Source organism: Theobroma cacao, chromosome 9 (assembly GCF_000208745.1).
Source record: "Theobroma cacao cultivar B97-61/B2 chromosome 9, Criollo_cocoa_genome_V2, whole genome shotgun sequence".
Classification (NCBI taxonomy): domain Eukaryota; kingdom Viridiplantae; phylum Streptophyta; class Magnoliopsida; order Malvales; family Malvaceae; genus Theobroma; species Theobroma cacao.
Window position 1 is genome coordinate 38,405,174 of NC_030858.1, and position 21,181 is coordinate 38,426,354.

General features: G+C 39.0%; 5 protein-coding genes across 9 annotated transcripts; all 5 read right to left on the reverse strand.

The window, feature by feature from the left end:
• LOC18591082 lies at positions 1,548 to 6,624 on the reverse strand. 2 transcript variants are annotated; one of them, XM_007017006.2, is made up of 9 exons: positions 5,526 to 6,624; positions 5,128 to 5,313; positions 4,613 to 4,705; positions 4,295 to 4,477; positions 4,105 to 4,207; positions 3,838 to 4,023; positions 2,712 to 3,718; positions 2,196 to 2,620; positions 1,548 to 2,047 (listed from the first exon to the last, which is right to left on the reverse strand). In XM_007017006.2, exons 1-9 carry the CDS (start codon positions 5,790 to 5,792, stop codon positions 1,987 to 1,989), a joined length of 2,511 nt encoding a protein of 836 aa, XP_007017068.2. In that variant the 5' UTR covers positions 5,793 to 6,624; the 3' UTR covers positions 1,548 to 1,986. The 2 variants fall into 2 exon arrangements, with proteins under 2 accessions (XP_007017068.2, XP_017982839.1); XM_018127350.1 differs by lacking the exon at positions 5,526 to 6,624 and having other exon boundaries at positions 5,037 to 5,216.
• On the reverse strand, positions 7,016 to 9,076 carry LOC18591083 (40S ribosomal protein S26-3). The gene is made up of 5 exons (XM_007017008.2): positions 8,965 to 9,076; positions 8,767 to 8,859; positions 8,124 to 8,208; positions 7,888 to 8,018; positions 7,016 to 7,329 (listed from the first exon to the last, which is right to left on the reverse strand). The coding sequence occupies exons 1-5, from the start codon at positions 8,965 to 8,967 to the stop codon at positions 7,255 to 7,257; spliced, it is 387 nt and encodes a 128-aa protein (XP_007017070.1). The 5' UTR covers positions 8,968 to 9,076; the 3' UTR covers positions 7,016 to 7,254.
• LOC18591084 lies at positions 10,804 to 11,998 on the reverse strand. 3 transcript variants are annotated; one of them, XM_018127352.1, is made up of 3 exons: positions 11,387 to 11,998; positions 11,216 to 11,278; positions 10,804 to 11,150 (listed from the first exon to the last, which is right to left on the reverse strand). In XM_018127352.1, the coding sequence occupies exons 1-3, from the start codon at positions 11,900 to 11,902 to the stop codon at positions 11,133 to 11,135; spliced, it is 597 nt and encodes a 198-aa protein (XP_017982841.1). In that variant the 5' UTR covers positions 11,903 to 11,998; the 3' UTR covers positions 10,804 to 11,132. The 3 variants fall into 3 exon arrangements, with proteins under 3 accessions (XP_017982841.1, XP_017982842.1, XP_017982843.1); XM_018127353.1 differs by lacking the exon at positions 11,216 to 11,278 and having other exon boundaries at positions 10,804 to 11,082; XM_018127354.1 differs by lacking the exon at positions 11,216 to 11,278.
• LOC18591085 (uncharacterized membrane protein At1g06890) lies at positions 13,285 to 17,024 on the reverse strand. Of its 2 annotated transcripts, none has more exons than XM_007017011.2 (8): positions 16,782 to 17,024; positions 16,384 to 16,645; positions 15,581 to 15,765; positions 15,285 to 15,352; positions 14,642 to 14,774; positions 14,311 to 14,472; positions 13,925 to 14,200; positions 13,285 to 13,797 (listed from the first exon to the last, which is right to left on the reverse strand). In XM_007017011.2, the coding sequence occupies exons 2-8, from the start codon at positions 16,502 to 16,504 to the stop codon at positions 13,681 to 13,683; spliced, it is 1,062 nt and encodes a 353-aa protein (XP_007017073.1). In that variant the 5' UTR covers positions 16,505 to 16,645; positions 16,782 to 17,024; the 3' UTR covers positions 13,285 to 13,680. The 2 variants fall into 2 exon arrangements, with proteins under 2 accessions (XP_007017073.1, XP_017982840.1); XM_018127351.1 differs by lacking the exon at positions 16,782 to 17,024 and adding an exon at positions 15,870 to 15,975.
• On the reverse strand, positions 18,177 to 19,524 carry LOC18591086 (expansin-A8). The gene is made up of 3 exons (XM_007017014.2): positions 19,215 to 19,524; positions 18,765 to 19,077; positions 18,177 to 18,664 (listed from the first exon to the last, which is right to left on the reverse strand). The coding sequence occupies exons 1-3, from the start codon at positions 19,360 to 19,362 to the stop codon at positions 18,361 to 18,363; spliced, it is 765 nt and encodes a 254-aa protein (XP_007017076.2). The 5' UTR covers positions 19,363 to 19,524; the 3' UTR covers positions 18,177 to 18,360.

The following is a 21,181-nucleotide window of genomic DNA, read 5'->3' on the forward strand; positions in this document are numbered from 1 at the left end:
GTAGCAGTAGGATTGCCAAATACTCTTTTGTCCTTTGAAATACAAGACTTTCCTAGCTAGGCTTGCCAAGTCTGGTAAAAAAAGCATGTTAATGTGAGTTGGGTAGGTAGCTTTTTCTTTCTTGGGAGAGTTCAACCAATCTATTGTTCCAATTCCAAGATAAGACAGCCCACGCAGGCTTGCTTTTGGTAAATAATCAAAGTAAAATCATCAAGAAAATGTGGGAATAAAAAAGAAAAGAAAAGTCAAGAGACAGGATCACTGTAAAGTCATATGCATTCTGTACTCCTTACCTACAACCTTTAATAATAAAAAAATCGACAATGATATACAATTAACAAAGGTTACATGGTGCTGGAAAATTAAACAATTAAATGAAGGAGAAGAGAGAGAAGAAGACATATGCTACTATATATTCCTGCGGACAGAAAGTCCACGAGCTGAGCTATTTAAGTGTCACGTTTTTTTACGTACCCTTTTATTAGAATTGTTTAACTATTCATCAGACAAGTCTATCTGATCCCTATGGTATGTGTGACTGTTGGTTTGAGTTGCGTGTGATAAAGTCAGGAAACATGCAGAAAAGGGCAGATGAAATGAATCTGATCATTACTGTCTTGAAATGAATAAAGGCCAAGAAAGAGGGAACAGTAAGTGCACATCATACGTACATATGTAGATATATATAAGCACACCTACAGCTGCACGATTCAAACAATTTGACCCAAAATCTACCCATATTCCGGCAGTGGGGGAGCGTCGATCGGGTGGGAAACAATGGTTGCAGCAGCAGCGAGGACAGGCTTCTTTTTAAGAAAAACATACTAACAAAAGATACCGAAAGTTCTCTTGCTCAGAAAAAGTCTGATTCTAAAACACTAGGGTTAACGACTGATGGGTGGTGATTTTCATGATTAATCATGCATGAAAAATTAAAGTTTCAAAGTTGATTTTGAGGGGGTGCTGCTTACAAATACTAATAATCATGGCTGATGGTTGGTTGACAATCATATGATGCTAACTACTATGCCTTACAGAATATATACTCTCAACAGAAGTTCCACTAAAGGAGAGTAAAAAAAAGGGTTTGAAACGTGATGCTCGTGTATCTAGTGGTAGTGAATGTCAATTCATGGGGTGATCATCAGTCTGCTAAAATATGACGACTTATTTTATAATTAAAACGAGCTCAGATGTGACCAATTTCATCCGAAGAATCAGACAATAGTGATAGACCCTACCATCACAAGAGGCACCAGATTCGTCATAGCTCGAAATTGCACCACCCGGGAATCGAACCCGGGTCCGTACCGTGGCAGGGTACCATCCTACCACTAGACCACTGGTTGAGTCCTTGGGACTTTTTCATTTTACAAACGCCCACCACAAAAAACAATGGCATATACACTGGCTGTCATCCACTAAACATCAGACACTGTTGCCTCTCATGCCCTGTAAAACTCATCAATGCCATTAGCATACATCATTTCCAATTTTCTACCTTTAATAGCAGTAGTAGCTAAAATCTACATGGATGTATGCACAGGTACATATTGGCATATCAACATGGTTCTATTTTCACAATATCAAACAATGTCGATATTTTACATATTTAAGACTCAAATCTCTATAGCAGCTTCCAAGATTGTATGACCAATACAGCTGCAGAATTCTATATTTCCCAAAAATTGTCCAAACAAAATTTCCCATTGGACTTTACTACCTATGCCAAACCAAATCCAAGTGAACATTACTTCACTATGTACACCTTCAATGGAAGCCAACAACATGGAAGTAAACGAACCGAATGTACAAGAACAAGATACAGTTTCGAGTATCATGCTAACATTGAAATTTGGAAACAACCGAGGCAACAAGAGAAAGAAGTAATGGGGAAAAAAGGGTCTCCCTAAAGGTTTAGATGTTAGCATCTACTGCTAATGCTTTCTGTCTTCTATTCTTCACATTTTCTGTTCTGATTATCCTTCAGAGGGACAGAGGTGGAAAATCATGTTCATTTTTCAGATGGTATGACAGCCCTGCATCACTAGAAACCCAAACCGCAAAGATTTAGAGGACAACCTTCAAGAAATTTGGAGAAGAAAAGAGGGAAAGAGAAAAAACACTGAATCATCACCATATTGGAACATATATTCTTTGATGTAGCAACATTTTCTAATAGAAAATTCTATTACCTTTCTTGATTACTTTCAAGAACAGGCTTAGCACTTTGTGCTGCTGGTATCATAACACTTGGTGTGGAGCCACAAGTGCAAGGATCTGGCAATGCATTGTCTTCTGGCATGTTTGTGCTCTGTAATTCAAGGCTAGAAGACTCGGATTCAAATCTCTCAGGTGGGCAATTTAAACCACTGGCAGCACATAAACCCCAAACGGATGGGTAAGGTGGATGAGTATTGGGTGGTCCAAACTTCACCGGGCCCAGAGCTGGGTACTCCTTTGGTGAGAGTTCATGGCTACCTTCTTGAGACAAAGCCATCTCTTGTTGAACAGTAGCAGAGCCTTTATTATTAGTATATCTCTGAAGCTGACTGTAGGCTCTTGAAGCCTGAAAGATTCCTCTCCCAGATGAGTGCCTCTCCCGATTAGAACGATACTTCTGCAAAATTTTAAGCATTTGGAATCAGGTATAGCTGCTAAATGCAAAAATTAAACAAAGGTAGATGAAAACAGTTCTCAAATAAACATACAATGCTGGGAATATATGTTCCTGTTCCTCGTTTCTTCTTATCCTCTGAATCCAAAGCAGTATGAACTGCAACAGGAGGCTTCGAAAAACAAAATTGTGATCCCAAAATCCCATTTGAGTCCCTCTGAGAATAAAGATCCTGTTTTAAGGGTATGGATTGTTCGATAGTTTCCCAATGATTTTCATTCTGTAAATGGGGGGACACAGGACTAGATACAGAAAATAAATGGCAATATTGACCATATAACAAACTCCAAAACTGGCCATCATAATCCCCAGTAAGGTCCAACAATGATTTTAAAGATTCAGAATCCCCAAAAATGCCAGCTAACTCTCTTTTACAAACTACATTGCTGGCAGCTAAAGTGTCATTCTTAGAATAAGGCTTTAGAGCAAAACTCATGTCATCAGCAGCAATAGAATCTGTCAACGTACTTTTAAAAGAGTTACCAATTTCAACCATTCCCATTTGTCTACAAGTGCGAGGTTTCACTGAAAGTGAAGCACCAAGGTTGCTACTAGGAGGAAAAGAATCAGATGAATCATTCTCACTTTTCATTGCCAGTAATCCAGACAGTACAAACTCCTTAGCATCCCCAGGGTGACAATGTCCTGAAACAGCATTTCTGTTGACATTGCTTTTTTTTTCTGGCACTACCTGTGAGGTTAAAACATCGAATGGGCATCCCAACTTGTATCTGGATCCAGAAGCAGCTATAGATCCTGACATCCTATTGTTACTAGAGCCAACATTGATTGATTTTGCAAACAAATAGTTCCCTGAGCACATACTAGCACATGGTGATGGCATTACATGGTCATAACCTCGAGCATCAGAAGTCGATGGAAGATTTTGCATGCCAGTCAAATGATTGCTTCCATGCCTTTCCAAAGTGTTTGCAAAAAACTTAACAAGCTCATCCGGTATTCTTTCTCTTGGTAAAATAAGGATCTGCTCAAGCTTGTGAGCCCCATATTTGAAAGCACTACGAATTCTATAGTAGTTACCTGCAACAAACTCAAGATTCTGATCACAAGTGCATGAGGAACAGCAAAAAGCATATGCCTATCCATAATTTTAAGGCTTTAATAGAAGCCTATTTCACTACAAAGAAACAGCCAAATACCTCTGTTAACACTGCGCCCAAGGTTGTTGTTTTCTTTTAGTGGATCAATTATATTAAGATGCTTCAGAGGAAATAACCGCGAGTTTGTCTCAACCCCCTTTGATGGAACAGAAAACATGTTGATGCACTTTCTCAGAAATTCTTCGCTCAAAAGTGGATTATTCCCCACATTTTCGGGAACCTCAGCTGCAAAGAGAGGCAGATAAATGAATCAGTCGAGCAGCTACCAAGCTGTCCACCTCATAAAGACAGAGGAGTAATTCTTACCCACTATATCAGGCAGGGAAGATTTGCAAACTGGTCCATTTAAGCTGATACAATAATTCTCCCAATCAAATTTGCTGAAGTAATCCAAAAATCTGTAGAGAACCTGTGTAAGATGCAATAACATTCAGTGGTTTAAAATTAATGGTGCATTATATGCACAAATCAATATTAATTCCTAAACGATACTTACTGCTATAGGGCCATTTAAAGAAGAGTGAAATAGATGAAATATATATAGGACCAGTGTTTCTAAAGCATATGTAGAAATCAAGCCATGATGGGCACCAAGTATACGACTTTCATAATAACACCAAGCTTTTATGAGGATAATGCTGCGCTTAAAGAGATGATCTTTACCAACAAGACGATCAATCTGCAAAATAAGTTATATGAGAAATACATACATATTCAAAATGTTTTACTCAGAACATAAATGATTTCTATAAGGAATCTAAAATGACTGAAAAACCATGTATGATCATGAATGTGCAAAACCGGCATGCCAAACCTGTTCAAGAAAACACAGTGTACAAAGCCCTCCCAACTGATTGAAGGAAATATCTACAACAATATCTTGCACAAGGCACTTCACAAGCTTAACCTGAAACCAGCAATTCAAGGAAAATATATGAAGAAATTTGCTTTCATCAGAAAAGGAAAACAAACGCATGCAACTACCATCCGACTTCTCAATTTAGAGAAAGATACACCATGAGAATATTGCACTCTAATTGAAATACTACAGTTGACAATTGCTCTAGCAAATGCTCATTTGAGCGGTATGTACAGCTTCTACTAAATGGTTACGAAGTAAAAATCAATTCAAAATTGCTACACAAAAAAAAAAAGGCATGTAAGAAAACAAAATTGCCTGGACACAAATTCTTAAAAGTGAATGCACATATCATATAGACTTTGCTTAAGTTCAATACCACAGGTTGATTCATTCCTCTACAGAAGTCCAAAAGAAGTTAACTGGATCAGACTAGACTTGCAAAATTAAGGCTTGAAGGTGGTATAAACCTCAGCATCAATGCAATGAACATCCTTAACTCTGTAGGGAGCTTTTTGATTGTGCTCTTCGCCCCTGAGAATAGCATGAACATCAGACACCAAAGTATCCTCAATAGCTGGACTGCTGAGCGTGGTTAAGTCAATATCTCCATCCGGTAAGTATGTCTTGAGCGGAACTGAGCCATATGGGAAGACCTGCAAAATTGAGAATTAAGAAGACGACTCAAGTGTTCCACAAAAGAAGTGCGAAAAACCAACATTATATGAAACCTCAAGAAGTTACGAAGGAATATATATAGCACAACCACCTTGCCTTACATAAAACCCAGAAATGTAATAATTCCACAAAAGAAAAGAAAAGAACAGAACAACCTATATACATAATATATGTAGGAGTGAAGAAAGACCTGGTACCCAAGACCATCTTGAATAAGTCGTTGAACGTACTCGACAATCTCTTTCCGCTTTCTGTCAGCGTCCAAAGTTGGTTGTACACTCCAAACTATACGACGAGCGGTTTCCTCTGCGCTGTCCCAACTATCTCTCGCAATCGAACAGGGCTGACCAGGATTCGACAACGACAAGGAAAACGGAGGCGAAGGGAAGGGTGAGGGGCATAGGCGATCCTCCCTTGAAATGTCACCGTTGGGATAACAAACGCGAAGATCACCCATTCTTTTCTTGATTAACCAAAGTGTTGGACAACAAGACAACGGCAATGGATGCAAGAAACAACACCGTTAAGGAACTGGAGAATTAGCGGTGTCAAAAGATCATTTCTTTATTGTGTTGTGATGACTGGTGGAAGAAGGCGAGAGAGAGAGGGAGAAGCAGAATAAAGAAAGAAAGTGAATGGATGGGTAGGGGCACGTGAAGGGGAAATTTTGCTGTTACTTGTTAGCGCTTGCGCTTGGCTTGATGATGGAAACAGAAACGGCAGAGTAATGGGGTTTTTCTGTTTTCGAACAGATAAAGAGAAAAATGATGAAGATCAAAATCATAACCAATATGAACTGGCTTAGTATCTTTATTGACCCCCTACCCTGCCCTGTCCTGCCCGGACAAAAATCAATCTAAAAAAGCCAAACCAACTTCTCTCTCTGCGTCTTGTCTTGCGTTTTCCTTCGTCTTCGTGTTCCTCTCTCCCCAACTCACAAGTCACAAACACGTAGCCAAGGCCCTGGAGCAACGCCACGCCACGCCACGCCACGCGACTCAAAGCCAGCGAGACACAACAGGACAATTTTTAATTAACCCAAGAAAAGCTGGCCGAATGGGCCACGCTAAACTATTGCAGAAAATACCTGAGCAGAGGTTGGGGCATTGCTAAAATTGCTACGGCCTACAGCCCTTGGTTGCCTGTATAAGACACTGATGATGACGTCTCTACTCTCAACTAGCGGTCCTAGTTTTAGTATTTTTCTTTATATGCACGTCGTCGTCTCCCTTGCTTTCTCTTTTCTTCTTTCATCGTTTCGGCGTATGCCAATTGATTATTATCATCATTTATTGATGGTGTTCAACTGCTGGCAGTTGACAGATGCTGTGGGAGGCAATTTATTTTCTTCTTATTCGAGTAATAATTTAAACAATAAGCCTTCTGGTACTTGCTGCAAATAGATCAGACGAGTCAGCCAATGGCGGTGGAGGGGAAATTGTTTACATTAGTCCCATTTTTCCTTGCATGAGAAGTGGTGGAAAGAATACACGGTTTTTCTATGAATCGGTGGGTCATTCATCCCAAGAACCCAAGGCACCCAAGGCTTTGGCATCGATTCACGAAATCGTAATGATGGTTCAGAGCTGCTGTGGCCACCACCAGAACACCTAATCATCTTTTCTGAGCCAGCACATCAGCCGAGGGGTATTTAAACAGAAAGTAAAAGAATCATGGAAATGCATACTAGAAAATAACAGATTTACTGCATAAACTCAATGAGGTTCATCAGGTTTTCAGACTATGCTATCAACGTTTCCAGTTTGTTGATGCATATGACAGCACTAATCCACATAATTCTAAAGTTAAAAGGTCATATAGAGTTCAGAGAATATTTGATAAACTGCAAAATGGGGGATGTGAACAGCAATCGCCCCCAGATTGATGCCTCTACACTCATGCCAGGATATGGCGGGTCTTCAAGTACGAGCAGCAGCAGGTGCTCCAGCAGTTCGTGCAGCCTGACCAGGAGCACCGGCTTTTGGCAGATCCTCCTGAGACGCATGAGAAGAATAAGGAACAGAAGAATCCACATACCAAATGTAAATAAAATAGAAGAAATGAATACCACATGAATCTAGTCGAAAAAATCATTACTCAAAAATCTGAGCATGTATTTCACTCCTATCTATGCTTCACATTGCTTGACAAGGGTTAAAAAATTTTGCTTATCTCACTCCTATGGAACAGTAATTCTCAAAGCAAAAAGAATCATTGCCTAATTTCGTTAATTGTTTTAGTTTCCTTAAAACACATAAAAATCAAGACAGAAAGCTAAATGGTGTAATCCCATCACCACTCAGCAACTAAACTAAATTTCAACATACTCTACTCTAGATACAACTCGCTATCAATAAAACTACAAATGCTCGTGCATATCAAAAACAGCTACATCAGGTTTTCAACCACCATAGCAAACAATTAAAAAATTGAAAAATGATGCAGTCAATAAGAAAAACACTTAAAACTCTGCTAGTTGAACAAGCAAAACCTAAGAAAACAAAAAGCAATAAACCAAACAGCGAATGCAAGGTGCAGTTAAACGAAAATACCCGACGTCTAAAGCGCTGTGGTGGATCACGAATTCTCCTATTAGTGCGAGATCTGACCCTCACAACGTGAGAGTGGATTGCACATGAGACACAGTACTGCATCTTTGCATAAAGCTTGGGAAGAGTGTAAGCTTCAGATAGACAAAGCAAAACAAATCCTCCGTCAATGACTAGTAACAACTGTCATGATCAACATTGAATTTAAGGCATTTTCCGAAAAAGAGAAGAGTTATTACTTTCATAGACACAAGCTTCCTGAACATCTCTAACTGCAGCTTGCTCAACAATGTTCCTCACCAAAAACCTCTTGATAGCCTTGTCCTTTGACACCAATGCCAAACAATATATTCAACAAAGCAAAAAGGGGTAGCTAGTGATCCATGTAAATATCTTAATATTGAAAAACAAATGAAATAAAAAGCTACCGTTTTCAATTCATTTTCTCAATTTAGGAAGTAAAAAACATAAAAGTAAAGGATTGCTCAAAGGACGGTAAATATCTTTTCTTGTCTTGAGGGTCTAAGCACATTCAACCAAAAAATTGAAAATTTGTGCTTTGTCTATACAATTTCTTCAGGAAGCAAAGAAACCAATAATATGAAACAGAGGGAAAGTAGAAAACATAAAGTAACAACTGAATTTAAGCTCTCTATCATTGATCGGAAGCAGCAAAACTTAATGGTAAAGGACTAAGTTTGTGCATTGTTGACAATTCTCTTCCTACGCAGGCATAAAACTGAAGACAGGCAAAAGTTGAAGCACCATCTACCAAGATAATGCTAGCTTCAACAGTTTCTGACTAGAAACGCCTACAATTCATACTATTGCTACAAAAGTTTTTCCCTTTGTTTTCTTTTCAAAAAATAAAAATAAAAAAACCTTGGGGCAGCATTTGCCGCAGTTGGAGCAGCGAATGAACTTGACATGGCCACGGCCGTGCTTGTTTCTCCCGCCATTCCTTCGCTTGAAAGTCTGTCATGAAAACACAACCATATCTCAAAATGCAGATATATACTAGTTTCTGAATATAAGCAAAACAACAGAAAAACGAAGCAGAGAGAGAGACACGTATCTTACCATCTTGAAAGTTGAAGTGAGACCCCTAGGGCCCGGATTCGATGAATCTGACCGTGGCGCCTCCCTGCCTCTCCTAGGGTTTTTGCCGCGGGTTGACTAAGATTGAAACAGTCCATGGTTATTTATAGAGTCCGTTCTCTTCCGTTTAGGGTTACTCCCGGTTTCGGGCTTTACCCGGGTCCGTTCCCCTATTTATTGCCGATAGATATTTAATTTTCGGATATTCGTATCTGATGTAACCCGACTATATAAGGTTTGGATATCCATTTGGACACAGAATTTGTTCTTCTTTTTGAATTCGGGTAAGGTATGAGTATCTGGATATTGTATCTTATTTTAATATCTTTAATTATAAATAATTTGTACATTTACTAATAATTATTGATTTTATTAAATTAATTTATTCTTACTTTTTAATAAAAGAAAATCTAAGTTTAAATTTAAGACCTTTATCTAACCTACCATTATTCACTAGTACGGTTGAGCTCATTTTAAGTAATTAATTATGATGAATCTTTTTTATATAAGTTTTGTTAACAAATGACTTTAATTAAAAATATCATATTAAGTAATACCTTTATTCTTGAAATTCAATGTACTGAGAATCATACATACATACACATATAAATAAATGATCAACTACAGCATTTAATTTTAATGCATGAATATTATTATTGCTATGATTTTATTTCACCTCTAATATTCATTATTAATTCCAGGTGTTATTTTTCATTGTTAATTCCATCTGTGATTTTGTCTGCATAAATAGATAGGATGATTATGCAGCAGCCTGAGGTAGCAGAAAAGCCTCCAGAGTAGACAAGCAAGATGGGGAAGCTGGTGTCTGCAATTGTTACGCTGTTGCTCCCTGGAGCAGGGAACCAGGCCGCTATGGGGCCGGGCGGGCGGAAGCGGACGAAGCATAATGCCAATGAACCTGCGCGTTCAGAATGGTATGGGGGGTGGGATGTCGATCTGGGGACAGTGACATAGGTAACACATGACCTTGCAAATGCTCAGTAATATTCAATGGTCATTAAACAACAGCTGGTTGGGCAACCATGAAATGGTAGGGGAGGGGAGCAAGATTAATCCCCTGTTCCATCGCAGTTAAGCAGTCAAACATATCAAAGAGAGAGGAAAAGGAAAAGGGAAAGAAAAGCTTCGAGTCTGCAAAATTTTGGGACCGAGATGTATCATCAAGAGAGAGTGATTTAATTTAAAAACTTTGGATTCTTCTTCTAACCCAGACTATTATTATTTTTACACTGAACTGGACAATCTCTGCAACCAGTATTGGTAGCATCATACTTACTCAAGGAACAACACCCTCTTATGTACATTCCATGCACTAGCATACTCCTCGTTCATTGCCATCCACATGTTTTCCAGATAGTCAGCTTCCGCACTTTTATTCCGCAAACAGGAGCAAAATTCAGTTGTTAAGTACATGACTAATCACTATTAGAATCAAAGAGAACAATTTATTAAAACTTTTTTTAGGAGCGTCATTGCAGCTTCATAATCTAATTCTGAATGCATGCACAATCATTGATTCATTTCATTTATAAATTTGGGTTATGATTTCGTTTTGGCACACAAAAAATGGACAGAGAACGTATCCGACAACCTAAAACTTACTCAAGGAACCAAGTGTGATGCCTCAGGAACACTCTTTGTCGTACATCTCACTCGCATACTCCCAGTTAATGACCTTCCATATGTTTGCCAGATAGTTTGCTCTCACATTTTTATACTGCATCAAGGGCATATAGTTCAACGGTTAAGTATAGATAAATTAAAGAACCATTGAGACGATTTTAACAATTTACAGGGGGATTTAATTCTTGGCAGCTGACAGAAGTTTCACATTAAATTTTAGTTCCAGAAAATTCCCTGGATTTCATCTGATAAGGCACTTTAAAAAGAAAAACTGTACGTGTAGCACAATGGATCAACCAACCAGATTCTTGGCTGTCAGGACTCAGGAGTCATATATAAGCAGATGCAGATCAAATGTGAAGGATAGGAAGATGCACCTGTAAGTAGTATGCATGCTCCCAGACGTCAACCCCCAACAAAGGAACTAAAGCTGGATCCTTTGGTCACGAGTGGATCCTGCAAAAAGTTCCATATTCAAGGCCCCTTGTATATGTTGCAGCTGCACATCAATTAACATACAACAACTGGAAGGTAGAGATCAATATTTGAGAATATTTTGCAAGTAGCAGAATTGAGTCGCAAATTGTACCTGTTTTGCGGTGGTTTCAATGGAAAGCTTCTTGAGTTCATTTTCTTTATCAAGAGCAAGCCACTGTGATTGAATCCAAGGTAGACGTAGTTGTCAACGCTCCAAAGCAAAGGTTAACTCAATAAAACTTGGAAAGAAGTAAGAAGAAGAAGTAAAGAATTTAAAACTGACCACCCAGCCAGAGCCTTGCAAAGCAGCACCTTCCTTATTGATTTTGTCAATCAACCGTTCCAGAGAACCAAACTGCGTGTGAATAACCTTCCCGAGCGCCCCTGCCAGAGGCTCACCACCTGCTTTCTGCCATAGTTTTATGTGTTTTTGGTTTTGCTTCAGGAAGAACATAAACGTATATAATGACTGAATGAATAAATGGATTAGAATTAGACTCACGGTGACAGGGGCAAGAGTCTTCCAGAAAATCGAGTGATTTATATGACATTCAAGAAAATGAGAGAGAAGACTTAAGGGTGTTTCAAGTGCGGAAGCACCCAAGGGTGTTTCAAGTGCAGAAATGCCCAAGAGTATTCCAAGCGCAGAATCACAGAAGGTGTTACAAGCACCGAAGCAGGTGTTCCAAATATGGAAGTGCTCAAGGGTGTTCCAAATGTGATAGCGCTCAGAAGTGTTCCAAGAAGAGAAGCGCCCAAGGTGTTCCAAACACAAAAGCGCCCAAGGTGTTCCAAGCATGGAAGCTCTCAAAGGTGTTCCCAGCTTGGAAGTGCTCAAGGGTGTTCCCAGCGTAAGAGCTCACAAGAGTATTCCAATGCGAAAATACTCAAGAACAAGCAAGACACTGTTGTTTGTACGGAAAAGTGAAAAAAACTCAAAATTAGTGACAGAGTTCATGAGTTATCTTCACATTTTGAATGTTTTAGAGAGTTTTACTTGATGGTTCAGATACAGAATTAGTTAAGAGGACTTTCTTTTAACCTTTCTTTCTTAAGAATACACGTGATGTATCATTATTCTTTTATCTAAAACTTATGCCAACTTCTCAACTAAATTATTATTTTTTTAATATCTCATAAACTGTTTTTAACTACTCTTCCATGACAAACATATTCTCCTATGATTAAACGTGTTCTCCCAACTACTTTTATGAAGGTGCTCCTGATTAGTATAAATATGAGAATCTTAGAAGTTGAAAAACAATCAGAAATCATTAGAAACTCAACAGAGATTATATTAAAAGCTCTCTCGAGGCTCCTCAAACATTCTTTCTATTCAGCCTTTCCCATTCGTTGTAATCCACGCCTTGCTCCAATTTTTCTTATTTTTCACCACTTACCACCAAAGCGCTTACACTTTAAGGATTGTTTCAGTCTTATTCTCTGCCAACCTCTAACGCATTTCGATTCACTCGTTATAATATGTCTTCTCTTCCTACTAAAAGAACCCACTACACATGCACATACAGAAAAAGGGATAGAAGAGAAAAAGGCACCTCCGCCATTGAATTTGATGGAACTTTGGAGCTTAACAACGGTGGTAGAGTCGGCCTTGGACATGGCATGGCGGAGCTGCTCCTGAGCTCTGTTGAAGTTGGTGATGTACGTCTGGTGGTGCTTTTGGTGATGAAGCTCCATTATCTCTGTGCTGAAGACTGGCTCCAGTTCGTGATAGTCATAGGGGAGGTCAGGGAGCGTTAACGTCTCAAGTTGGCGGACATGCAAATGCATATGGTTTAACTTTACAACTCCTGCTCCTGACCTTTGAATATTTCTGGTCAGTACTTGGGTCGCAACTCTTACAGCCATCTATGACGATGTAATAATATCTTCAATCTCAAAATACTATTTTGCGCTTGTTTTCAGTCCATATATAAATAGAGTCCTTCCAAAGGACTCGGCTGGCTCGCTGGATAGATTAGGATGCACCGATCACCGAGACCGAATGCACCGTTGTCTTCTGTTTTTGTTATTCTAAAGTACCGAAATGCAATCCAGACGTCATATTCGTAATATGGGTACTTGCCCTGAATTTATTACTAGTAGTTGCCTAATTCACTGAGCCCACAAATAAAAATAGTAACTCATTTCCCCTTTGGATACTTCAAAAGCAGGGACGCCTTAATGAAAGGAAGGTACATTCTGAATATCAATAAAATACGCCTTAATTGCTTCAAAAATATAGAATATTTTTAACCAGAAACAACTGCTAGGAAAAATTGTTCGGTGTCTAGGACCATTATACATGTAACAAATCAAATTCTGGTATGCAATTCCATTCCCCACGCCTGAATCCTAAATTCCTGATTCCACTACCAATAACCAAAACTGGTATATCATTAGGCATTTCCTTCCACTTTCCAAGCTAATATTCTATATAAGTTTTCATCTCCAAATTACCCCATCCGTTGCTGCACAACACTTAGCCCACCCTTACCAGCAACATCTTCATCGCCGGAACAGTTTTCATTACTACGTTTTCCATCTAGGACCAATGACTTTAACATTACCATCATTTTATGCATGCAGGTCTTTGTTTGAACTCCATACAGGAGCTTTTGGACCAACACCATCACTCAAGATCCCACTTCCATTCTCCACGCTAATCAGAGGATCAGATTCACTTTCCTTTACCTGCATCCATTCAAGAAAGAGGAAGGTTAGCAAATCTTCCAAGTTTATCATAAGAAAAAGGGTCACGTATAACAAATTTGGTACAACAGAACACTAAAACCACACACAGAGCAACACAAACAACTACCTGTGGCAATTGTGCTGATGCTTCACTAGCCTTCTGCTGCTGGGTCTCACTAGTACAATAATATGAATAAAGGACCATTCCGAGTACAGCAATCAAGATCCCCAAAATGTTACGCCAACTAAATGGATCACGAAGCAGAACATAACCAAACGCCAAAACAAGGCATGTTTTCAGATGTCCTAGGACCTGATAGGTGACCGGGGATGTCTTTCCAATTACCAGAAATGTACTGAAGTTGACAGAGACAGATATCAGGCAGGACAGAACAATGAAGAACTGCAATAAAAATTCCATAGGGAAACAATCAGAAGAAAAGAAATCCAAGAAAATTATAGTATCATATTTTCTCTCTTTTCTTTTCATTTTAGCAATGATTCCATTCTTACCAGCACTTGAGGAGTATACTTGAAAGCAAAAACATTCTGGTTAGTCAAAAGCCCATCCAGAAATGGGCCAATGATAAACAAAGTTATCGCCTGATAAGGGCAAGACTGGTAGAGAAGTTGGGTGGAAGATACTTTGAACTTCTTCTGAATGGTATTAGTCATCTGAGAGGAATGGGTTAAGAATTTATACAACCAAAAGAATTTCAATAGAGCATGAAAAACCTCTTCCTACAGCACAAACTAACAATTCAATTGTTGTTCCTAAACATAGAAACAAATGACAGAAATAAACACGAAATGAGATAGCAAATATCACTCCAGCCAAGGATACAATTTGAGCTACGCACGTAGTAATAACAGCCAGAAGAGAAAGGACAGAACCCAGGAGATTGAGCTGAAGATCAGTCACAGTCGCAATTCCAACACCCAAAAGAAGAATGGCCAGTGAAAGCTGGATATTCCTACTGCAAAAGCATATAAATGTATCAAAATTCAGCCAAAACCAATAATTTATTACTACAAGATAATAGCAGTATAGCTGCAAATAAAACTTAAAACCAAAAGCAAATTACAAAACCAAACACGTGCAGATTTCTTCAACTGAGAGGACTTTAGAAATAGTAGAATCCAAGAAATAAATTTTGGATTATAGCAGATGAATAATGTAACCCCGAACTAGAAATTTGAGTGTCCATAGAGGTCCTTATCATCCTCTGTTGATAAGAGGAATTAGGATTTTATCCTACCCTTTAGCATTTAGAATAAAACATTCACAATCAAGGTTTTCAATCCTTGTTTGCGAGCTTGTCAGCACCAGAAAATGGCCCCAAAGCCAATCAATGCAATCTCTAGCCCTCTAAAAAAATTCTATTTCTTAGGTTTATCTCCAAAAAACCGCAGTTGTAAGAGGCCAAAATCATAACAACATGAAAGAACATCAGTCATACGAAGAAAGAAGCATACTCATAACTGACCTGAATCTCTTCCTGAAGAAAAGGGTCTCCAAAAGAACAGTGCAGGGAATAATTGCCAGTTTTGTCATCTAAATATAAAACAACAGGACACAGAATTTCAGAAACTGATGCTCCTAATATGCTTGTTAAGAAGGGCTAAACTTTGAACTGGATATACATGGAACAAACAGATTTTATATCACAATATGCTGTAAGCACAATGTATCATTCTGTATGAATTATGATGGAATCAGGCAAAACTTGGACATGACTTATATATGATTCAGGATGATAAGGACAGGAAAATAGAACTTTACCTGGTAAAAACCAACAGAATTGAAACCCAAACTAAGATTCAAAAGCCCAATGGATATCCCATTTAATATACCAAATCCCATGACAGCTCTTGCATCAAAAGGCTTGTGCTCAAACAATTTCATCCATAAGGCCACATGAAGAGAACAAAATGTGACCAGGAGATGCCAGCTTGTCAAAGTTGTGGCTGCAGAACCCAGGCCATAAATTAGCATAAAGGATTAAGTAATAGCATGAAAGCAAAGATGAGGAATTCTGATGATGCTTTTTCAAATTAACCACATGTATTACATCTCCTAACTTTCTTTTCAAGGGATTGATATTTCCAGAGCACACAGTGAAGCCGTGTCTGCCATCTAATGTCTTATATGTAGAGAGGTAGATCAATTCATCACTTCTGCATTAGCAAACAAGATAGCAATTGACAGTCTTTTCAACTTATAATTTTGGGACAACCACGTGTCGTGACAATTCCACTTAGAATACGTAATCACACAAGCATCTTAAATTTTCCAGTTCAAAACAAAAAACCATCTCCAGTATAGTGATCGGATCGCAAATTTGATAGTATAAATCAAACAAGAAGGAAAATAAAGAAAAACGAAAAGTTTTTTTGAAGGCATCCTAAATCCAAAACTCTAGAGAACAGAAGTCCGGAATAGCAAAGTTCCCAATTCTGCTGACGGATCAGAAGCAATAACGCAGCGCTAGCTAATCCATAACCAAAAATGAATCCAGCAAATTGCAGTGGAAGCAATCAGAGATTTAAGTGATAAAGATAAAGAAGAGGTTAATTCAAACTCACCAAAGGTGAAACCGAGAGTGCTGATAAGAGCCTTGTTGCATATAACAATGGACACCGAGGAGACCACCGATAAACTCAAAGCACCTACTGTCCCGAGCTGAAACTTGCGGTTCTCACTCATTTTTGTTTTGTTTTACTCGTGATCCGGATCTACGTAATCTCCCACGGTTCTGGATCACATATAAGTACACTATACGTATAGAAATCACGAACAAGAACTCCTCCTACCTCACTGGCGCTTCAAATTTCGCGCAAATCGAAGCTGAACCGGAGGGAGGAGGAGGCGCGAAACAAAGAAAGAGATAAAACAAAAAATTAGTATCGAAATAGAGCATGAAAGAACCCTAGATCTGCTGCTATAAAGGAAAGATGAGAGCCAGAGAGAGAGAGAAAGAAACCTTAAGAGTAAGCGAGTCCGAAAAGAAGGAAATCTGGGAAACAGAGACAGTTACATATAAATCCGTCGGTGTTATAAGGAATGAGCTGTATTTCAAAACAGAAATGTACAAAAGTAATATAAATGAAAATGACAGAGGGAGACGGGAGACGGGAGAAGGGCGAAACAAGGCAAGGCAAGGAAAGGAGATGGGAAAGAAGGAAGAGAGGAGATGTTGACTCAGCCCCGTTTTTCGCCGGTTTAACTTTGTGGCATTTATATGCAAACCAAACCAAACCAACGCAAACCAACCAGGTGCAAAATAAAATTAATTAATTAATGAATTTTTCTCCCAAAATTAAAACGTAGCAATTAAGTGACTAAAAACTAGAAACAAATACAGCACATTTGTTTGATGATGTGTGACGCTTCCTTCTTTTGACCAGGGCTCGGGGTTAGAGCCTTAGAGGTAGGTGTATAGCTGGACTATTTACTGTTTAATGTAACTGGCAGCGATTCAACATGTTACCAAAAATAAACAATGAGACTTCCTTTCTCTTTACAATAATTAATTTTCAATGTTTTTGGCCTCTACACCTTTGGTACACTAACTAGTCAAACTTATCATGTATGATTAACAATGACCATTTTTACCATAATTAACCTCTACAGTTCATTGCATATATGTAAATTATTAATTAAAGTATACTCTTTCTGCTTTAAAAATATCAGTCCAGTTTGTCATATTAATGAACCAATTGGACAAAGTATAAATCGCAATAGGCACGATGGAAACATGTGTATATATTTAGATAGTTTATTTTGCGACGTAGTGACAACGGCTGGTGAGAACTTTAAGTTTAGATGCACCTTCACCATTCATAGAGATTTGGTGAACAACACTTCGGAGAGTAAGGTCATTTTCTCCATTAACAACTAAATGTATCCTTTTTTCTTTTATATTTGGTTCAATGTTTGGGACACGCCACCGAAACATGCTTATCAACTTCTCATGACATCAAAGTTTGTTCCATTTCCTACTCCTCCACAGGATATTATGAAGCAAGTATATGCTTGTAGCATCTAAATTGTTTGTCCAATATTACCACGGCATTCCACACAGTTCCATTACCCAAAAAGTAGTTGAAAAACAACGAAGGGCCCTGCTACTTAAGACCAAAAAGCTTCAGCATAAATTGAACTAGAGCCTCTGCTTTTCGGCCTCAAGATTGTGAGTAATGCCACATAAAAGCCTATGATTGATTTTGATTCGTTTAGTATGTTTTTAGTGTTTTATCGATGCAGAGAGGCCCCGGCTCTGGATTCAGAATCATTGCAAAAACTGTTGAACCTTTGGGCTCTGGGTGAATCCCATGGCCCAACCTGTTCTAGTAGCCCAAATTTCCATGGTGAAAAGTTGAAAACGGAGAATGGGATCGTCAACTTTGATTATGAGTGCCACAATTGTGGAAAGGTCTAGCCTCTAGCGGGCGCATTTTTTGTCACCTCAGCATTTTCCAGACTCTTACAAATCACAACACTGTTACAATGCAAGTTACATAAGCTTAATCTATCTTGGGATTGGAGAGTGAAGACAAATTCTAAAATTGACCTCCTTCAAAAGTCTGACCAAACTGCCAATCAGCAGGCACCACGTTGTAGCTTGTCACAGTTTGACCATCGCTGGTGGTGACTTGGAAAGACAGGCCTTGGCCATTGAGGTAGGAGTTGCTCTGCCAGTTCTGGCCCCAGTTTCTAGACATTGGTTGCCACCCTGTTTTGGACCCTTTGATGGACACTGCATGAACATCTCCCTCACCCCCAACGTTGGTGATCAAGACCAGGTTGAAGTAAGAGTGTCCATTAATGGTGAATCTTATTCCTCCTTTCTTCACACATGGCACCCTGCCAAACCGACGCAAAGTACATCAATCAGAATCTAAATTAAGACAGTCGTGATTGTTCAATGTCAAGCATTGGTGTATAGTTTTATTGATGCCCTTACCTTCTAAAGACAACAGGTACGATTCCAGCTCGGTATTGGGCAATTTGCAGGAAGGCGGGCTCTGCCAAATCAAAATGCTGGAGAGGAGGATTGCACCACCCGCCATTGTCATTAGACAAAGCAAAGTTAGGGGGGCAGAAGTTTGTAGCAGTGACAGTGATGGTGCCAGAAAGGCACCATTTGGGATCATCATTGCATCGCATCTCATAGCAAGATCCACAGCTGAGGCCGTTGTTGAACAGGGCTGTGCTTAGTGCTGCAGTCTTTGTTCCATACCCTTGACTGTACAAGTTCCCGTAGCCACATGCTCCTCCTGGAAATCAATGTTCACATAACAAAACCTCTCACAAATTACCACCAATTCTCAGGCAAATTAAAGATTAAATGTTGAAGACTCTAAAGACAGAAAGAGGGTAAGGGTCAGAAGTTGAGTTGTAGTGCAGCACTCACCCATTGTGCCAGAGGCATCACCACCGCCATAGAAAGTAGCATGCGCATTCTGCCAGCCGCCATAGTCTCCAGTAATTCCATGCAAATTTAAGCTAATAAACAGGAAAATAGAGAGAAGCATAGCTGAGGAAAATGTCTGAGCAATCATTTTAACTAATAATTAATAATGCTACAGAAAAAGATCAGGATCTGAGCTGTTGGATGACGGACAGGTGGGGAATATGATTTGCTTTGTGTTGTGTGTACAAAAGCTTGGAAGAGGGTTTGCATTTATAGGCAGAGAGAGCGGAGCAGATGGCAGCAGTAGCAGAAGCTAGGTGGGGTTAGGAATAGGAGCCGGCCAGAGCCACGAATGGATTTGAGGAAATCGAGAGAAGCACATGCACATGCATGGCTTCTAGTTGAGCTCAACAACCGTGGGCCACACCCCCCCCCTCCACAGTTCACAATCCACATGCATCAATCTTTCAACTGTATCTTTGCAAGTTAATACAATTATTGCAGTAAAGTTCCAGTTTGCTAATTTGGTGTTCTGTTTCTGTTTAATAATCAATCTGCAGTTTTCTCAGTCTCAGTTGTGGATAAGTAGGGCATTCTATGTCTCTGTTTGAGAGAATAAACTGAAGTTGCTCCCCGCTTTCAAGGGGGGGATGGTCCTTAACAGACAAAAATAGGATAAGGATCTCGATCTGCACATGCAAGAAAATCTTCATTAAGCAATTATCCTCCGCCATCTTACCTAATTTTCTACTTGAATAAATGATCAGGGTTCATTTGATTCCCTCATCAAAACTTGATTGAAATCGAACATTTGCGAAACTGGGTTCATTTTTTCCACCGAAAATACAGAGTTTTTGAAAGCCAACGTGGACTGGGCAGACACGCAAGCGGATATGTCCGGTTCCTGTGGGAGGGAGGTTGGCTCACATTCACATGTAGCAGCCGACAATTAATAGTTTACGGCGCTGACATGGAACATTGGACCGCCCAACGAAGTGAATATTTATTTGGGCCCAAAAAATCAGGTATGCTTACGTGGGCACCAGTGGTTGCTGGATGCCAACGTGGCTTCCATAAATGCAAAAGTCGCCCTTGTTCACGCATTTCTTGTATACATTTTGCAACATCACAAGAGTTAGTTCAATACACAAGGTATCTTCTACTACTAGGTTAATTATTTCAATCTGGTCATAGTTGTTGAATTAATGTAATTTGATTTATTGAACCGACAAGGAAGAAAAATGAAACCAAATTAATTACATTGATTTTAATTTCAAGTATATATAGTTGAACAATTAAATATAAATAAGTGGAATGAAAATGTAAGCAAATTAGGTGAAATTGATTTAGGTCCTACCATGTTAGGAGCACATGCAGATTCCGGCTTGAATTACGGCCCCTTCAGTCTTCATTAAAATAAGTGCACATTCGTCAATTTTGGAGAGTAATTGAAAGTATGGGAATAAGTTGATATAACAAGACAAATGGAAAGAAAATGAAGTGGCTTCTCTTTTTCTCTCTTACAAAAGGGCTGAACCTTCAAATGAATATCCCTCCTGCCCTACCCCACCCCAGATCTGTGTTGTTTCCCCATTTTTCAAAGTGACAAAATGTTGCTTTCCGGAAAGCAATATCTCTATGGGGTTTTGTCTATTCTTAAAGAATAAGAATTAGGTTATACATATGGGACAAACAAAAGAAAAACTTACACTTGATATGCTTAACAGTTAATACATTCCCCAAACATCAAAAGGATATTGAAAGCACTCACATCTTCTTCTTATCCAAACTTGAAGACCTTCGTGTAGGACTACATGCAATGCATGCAGGTTTTGATATTGTATACAGTTCCTAGTCCAAAGCTGACAACTATCTTTTTTTTTTTTTTTGAAAGATAAATGTTTGGAAGGTAAATCCACAGACCACAGTTTGTTTTAGGCTTTAGACCTTAGCGGATGTGAATGAAA

Coding starts and splice junctions, on each gene's coding strand:
- LOC18591082 (XM_007017006.2), bottom strand. CDS start 5,792: ATGGGTGATCTTCGCGTTTGTTATCCCAACGGTGACATTTCAAGGGAG. Junction 5,314..5,525: donor AAGATGGTCTTGGGTACCAG/GTCTTTCTTCAC, acceptor TCAATTTTGCAG/GTCTTCCCATATGGCTCAGT. Junction 4,706..5,127: donor TTCATTGCATTGATGCTGAG/GTTTATACCACC, acceptor TGCTGGTTTCAG/GTTAAGCTTGTGAAGTGCCT.
- LOC18591086 (XM_007017014.2), bottom strand. CDS start 19,362: ATGATTGCTCAGACATTTTCCTCAGCTATGCTTCTCTCTATTTTCCTG. Junction 19,078..19,214: donor TGATGCCTCTGGCACAATGG/GTGAGTGCTGCA, acceptor ATTGATTTCCAG/GAGGAGCATGTGGCTACGGG. Junction 18,665..18,764: donor GTACCTGTTGTCTTTAGAAG/GTAAGGGCATCA, acceptor TCGGTTTGGCAG/GGTGCCATGTGTGAAGAAAG.
- LOC18591084 (XM_018127352.1), bottom strand. CDS start 11,902: ATGCTTGGAACACCTTGGGCGCTTTTGTGTTTGGAACACCTTGGGCGC. Junction 11,279..11,386: donor TGCAAGGCTCTGGCTGGGTG/GTCAGTTTTAAA, acceptor ATTCAATCACAG/TGGCTTGCTCTTGATAAAGA.
- LOC18591083 (XM_007017008.2), bottom strand. Junction 8,209..8,766: donor GCGGCAAATGCTGCCCCAAG/GTTTTTTTATTT, acceptor TTGGTGTCAAAG/GACAAGGCTATCAAGAGGTT. Junction 7,330..7,887: donor CACAGCGCTTTAGACGTCGG/GTATTTTCGTTT, acceptor CATGCGTCTCAG/GAGGATCTGCCAAAAGCCGG.
- LOC18591085 (XM_007017011.2), bottom strand. CDS start 16,504: ATGAGTGAGAACCGCAAGTTTCAGCTCGGGACAGTAGGTGCTTTGAGT. Junction 15,766..16,383: donor CACTCTCGGTTTCACCTTTG/GTGAGTTTGAAT, acceptor TGGGTTCTGCAG/CCACAACTTTGACAAGCTGG. Junction 14,775..15,284: donor TTCTTCAGGAAGAGATTCAG/GTCAGTTATGAG, acceptor ATGCTTTTGCAG/TAGGAATATCCAGCTTTCAC.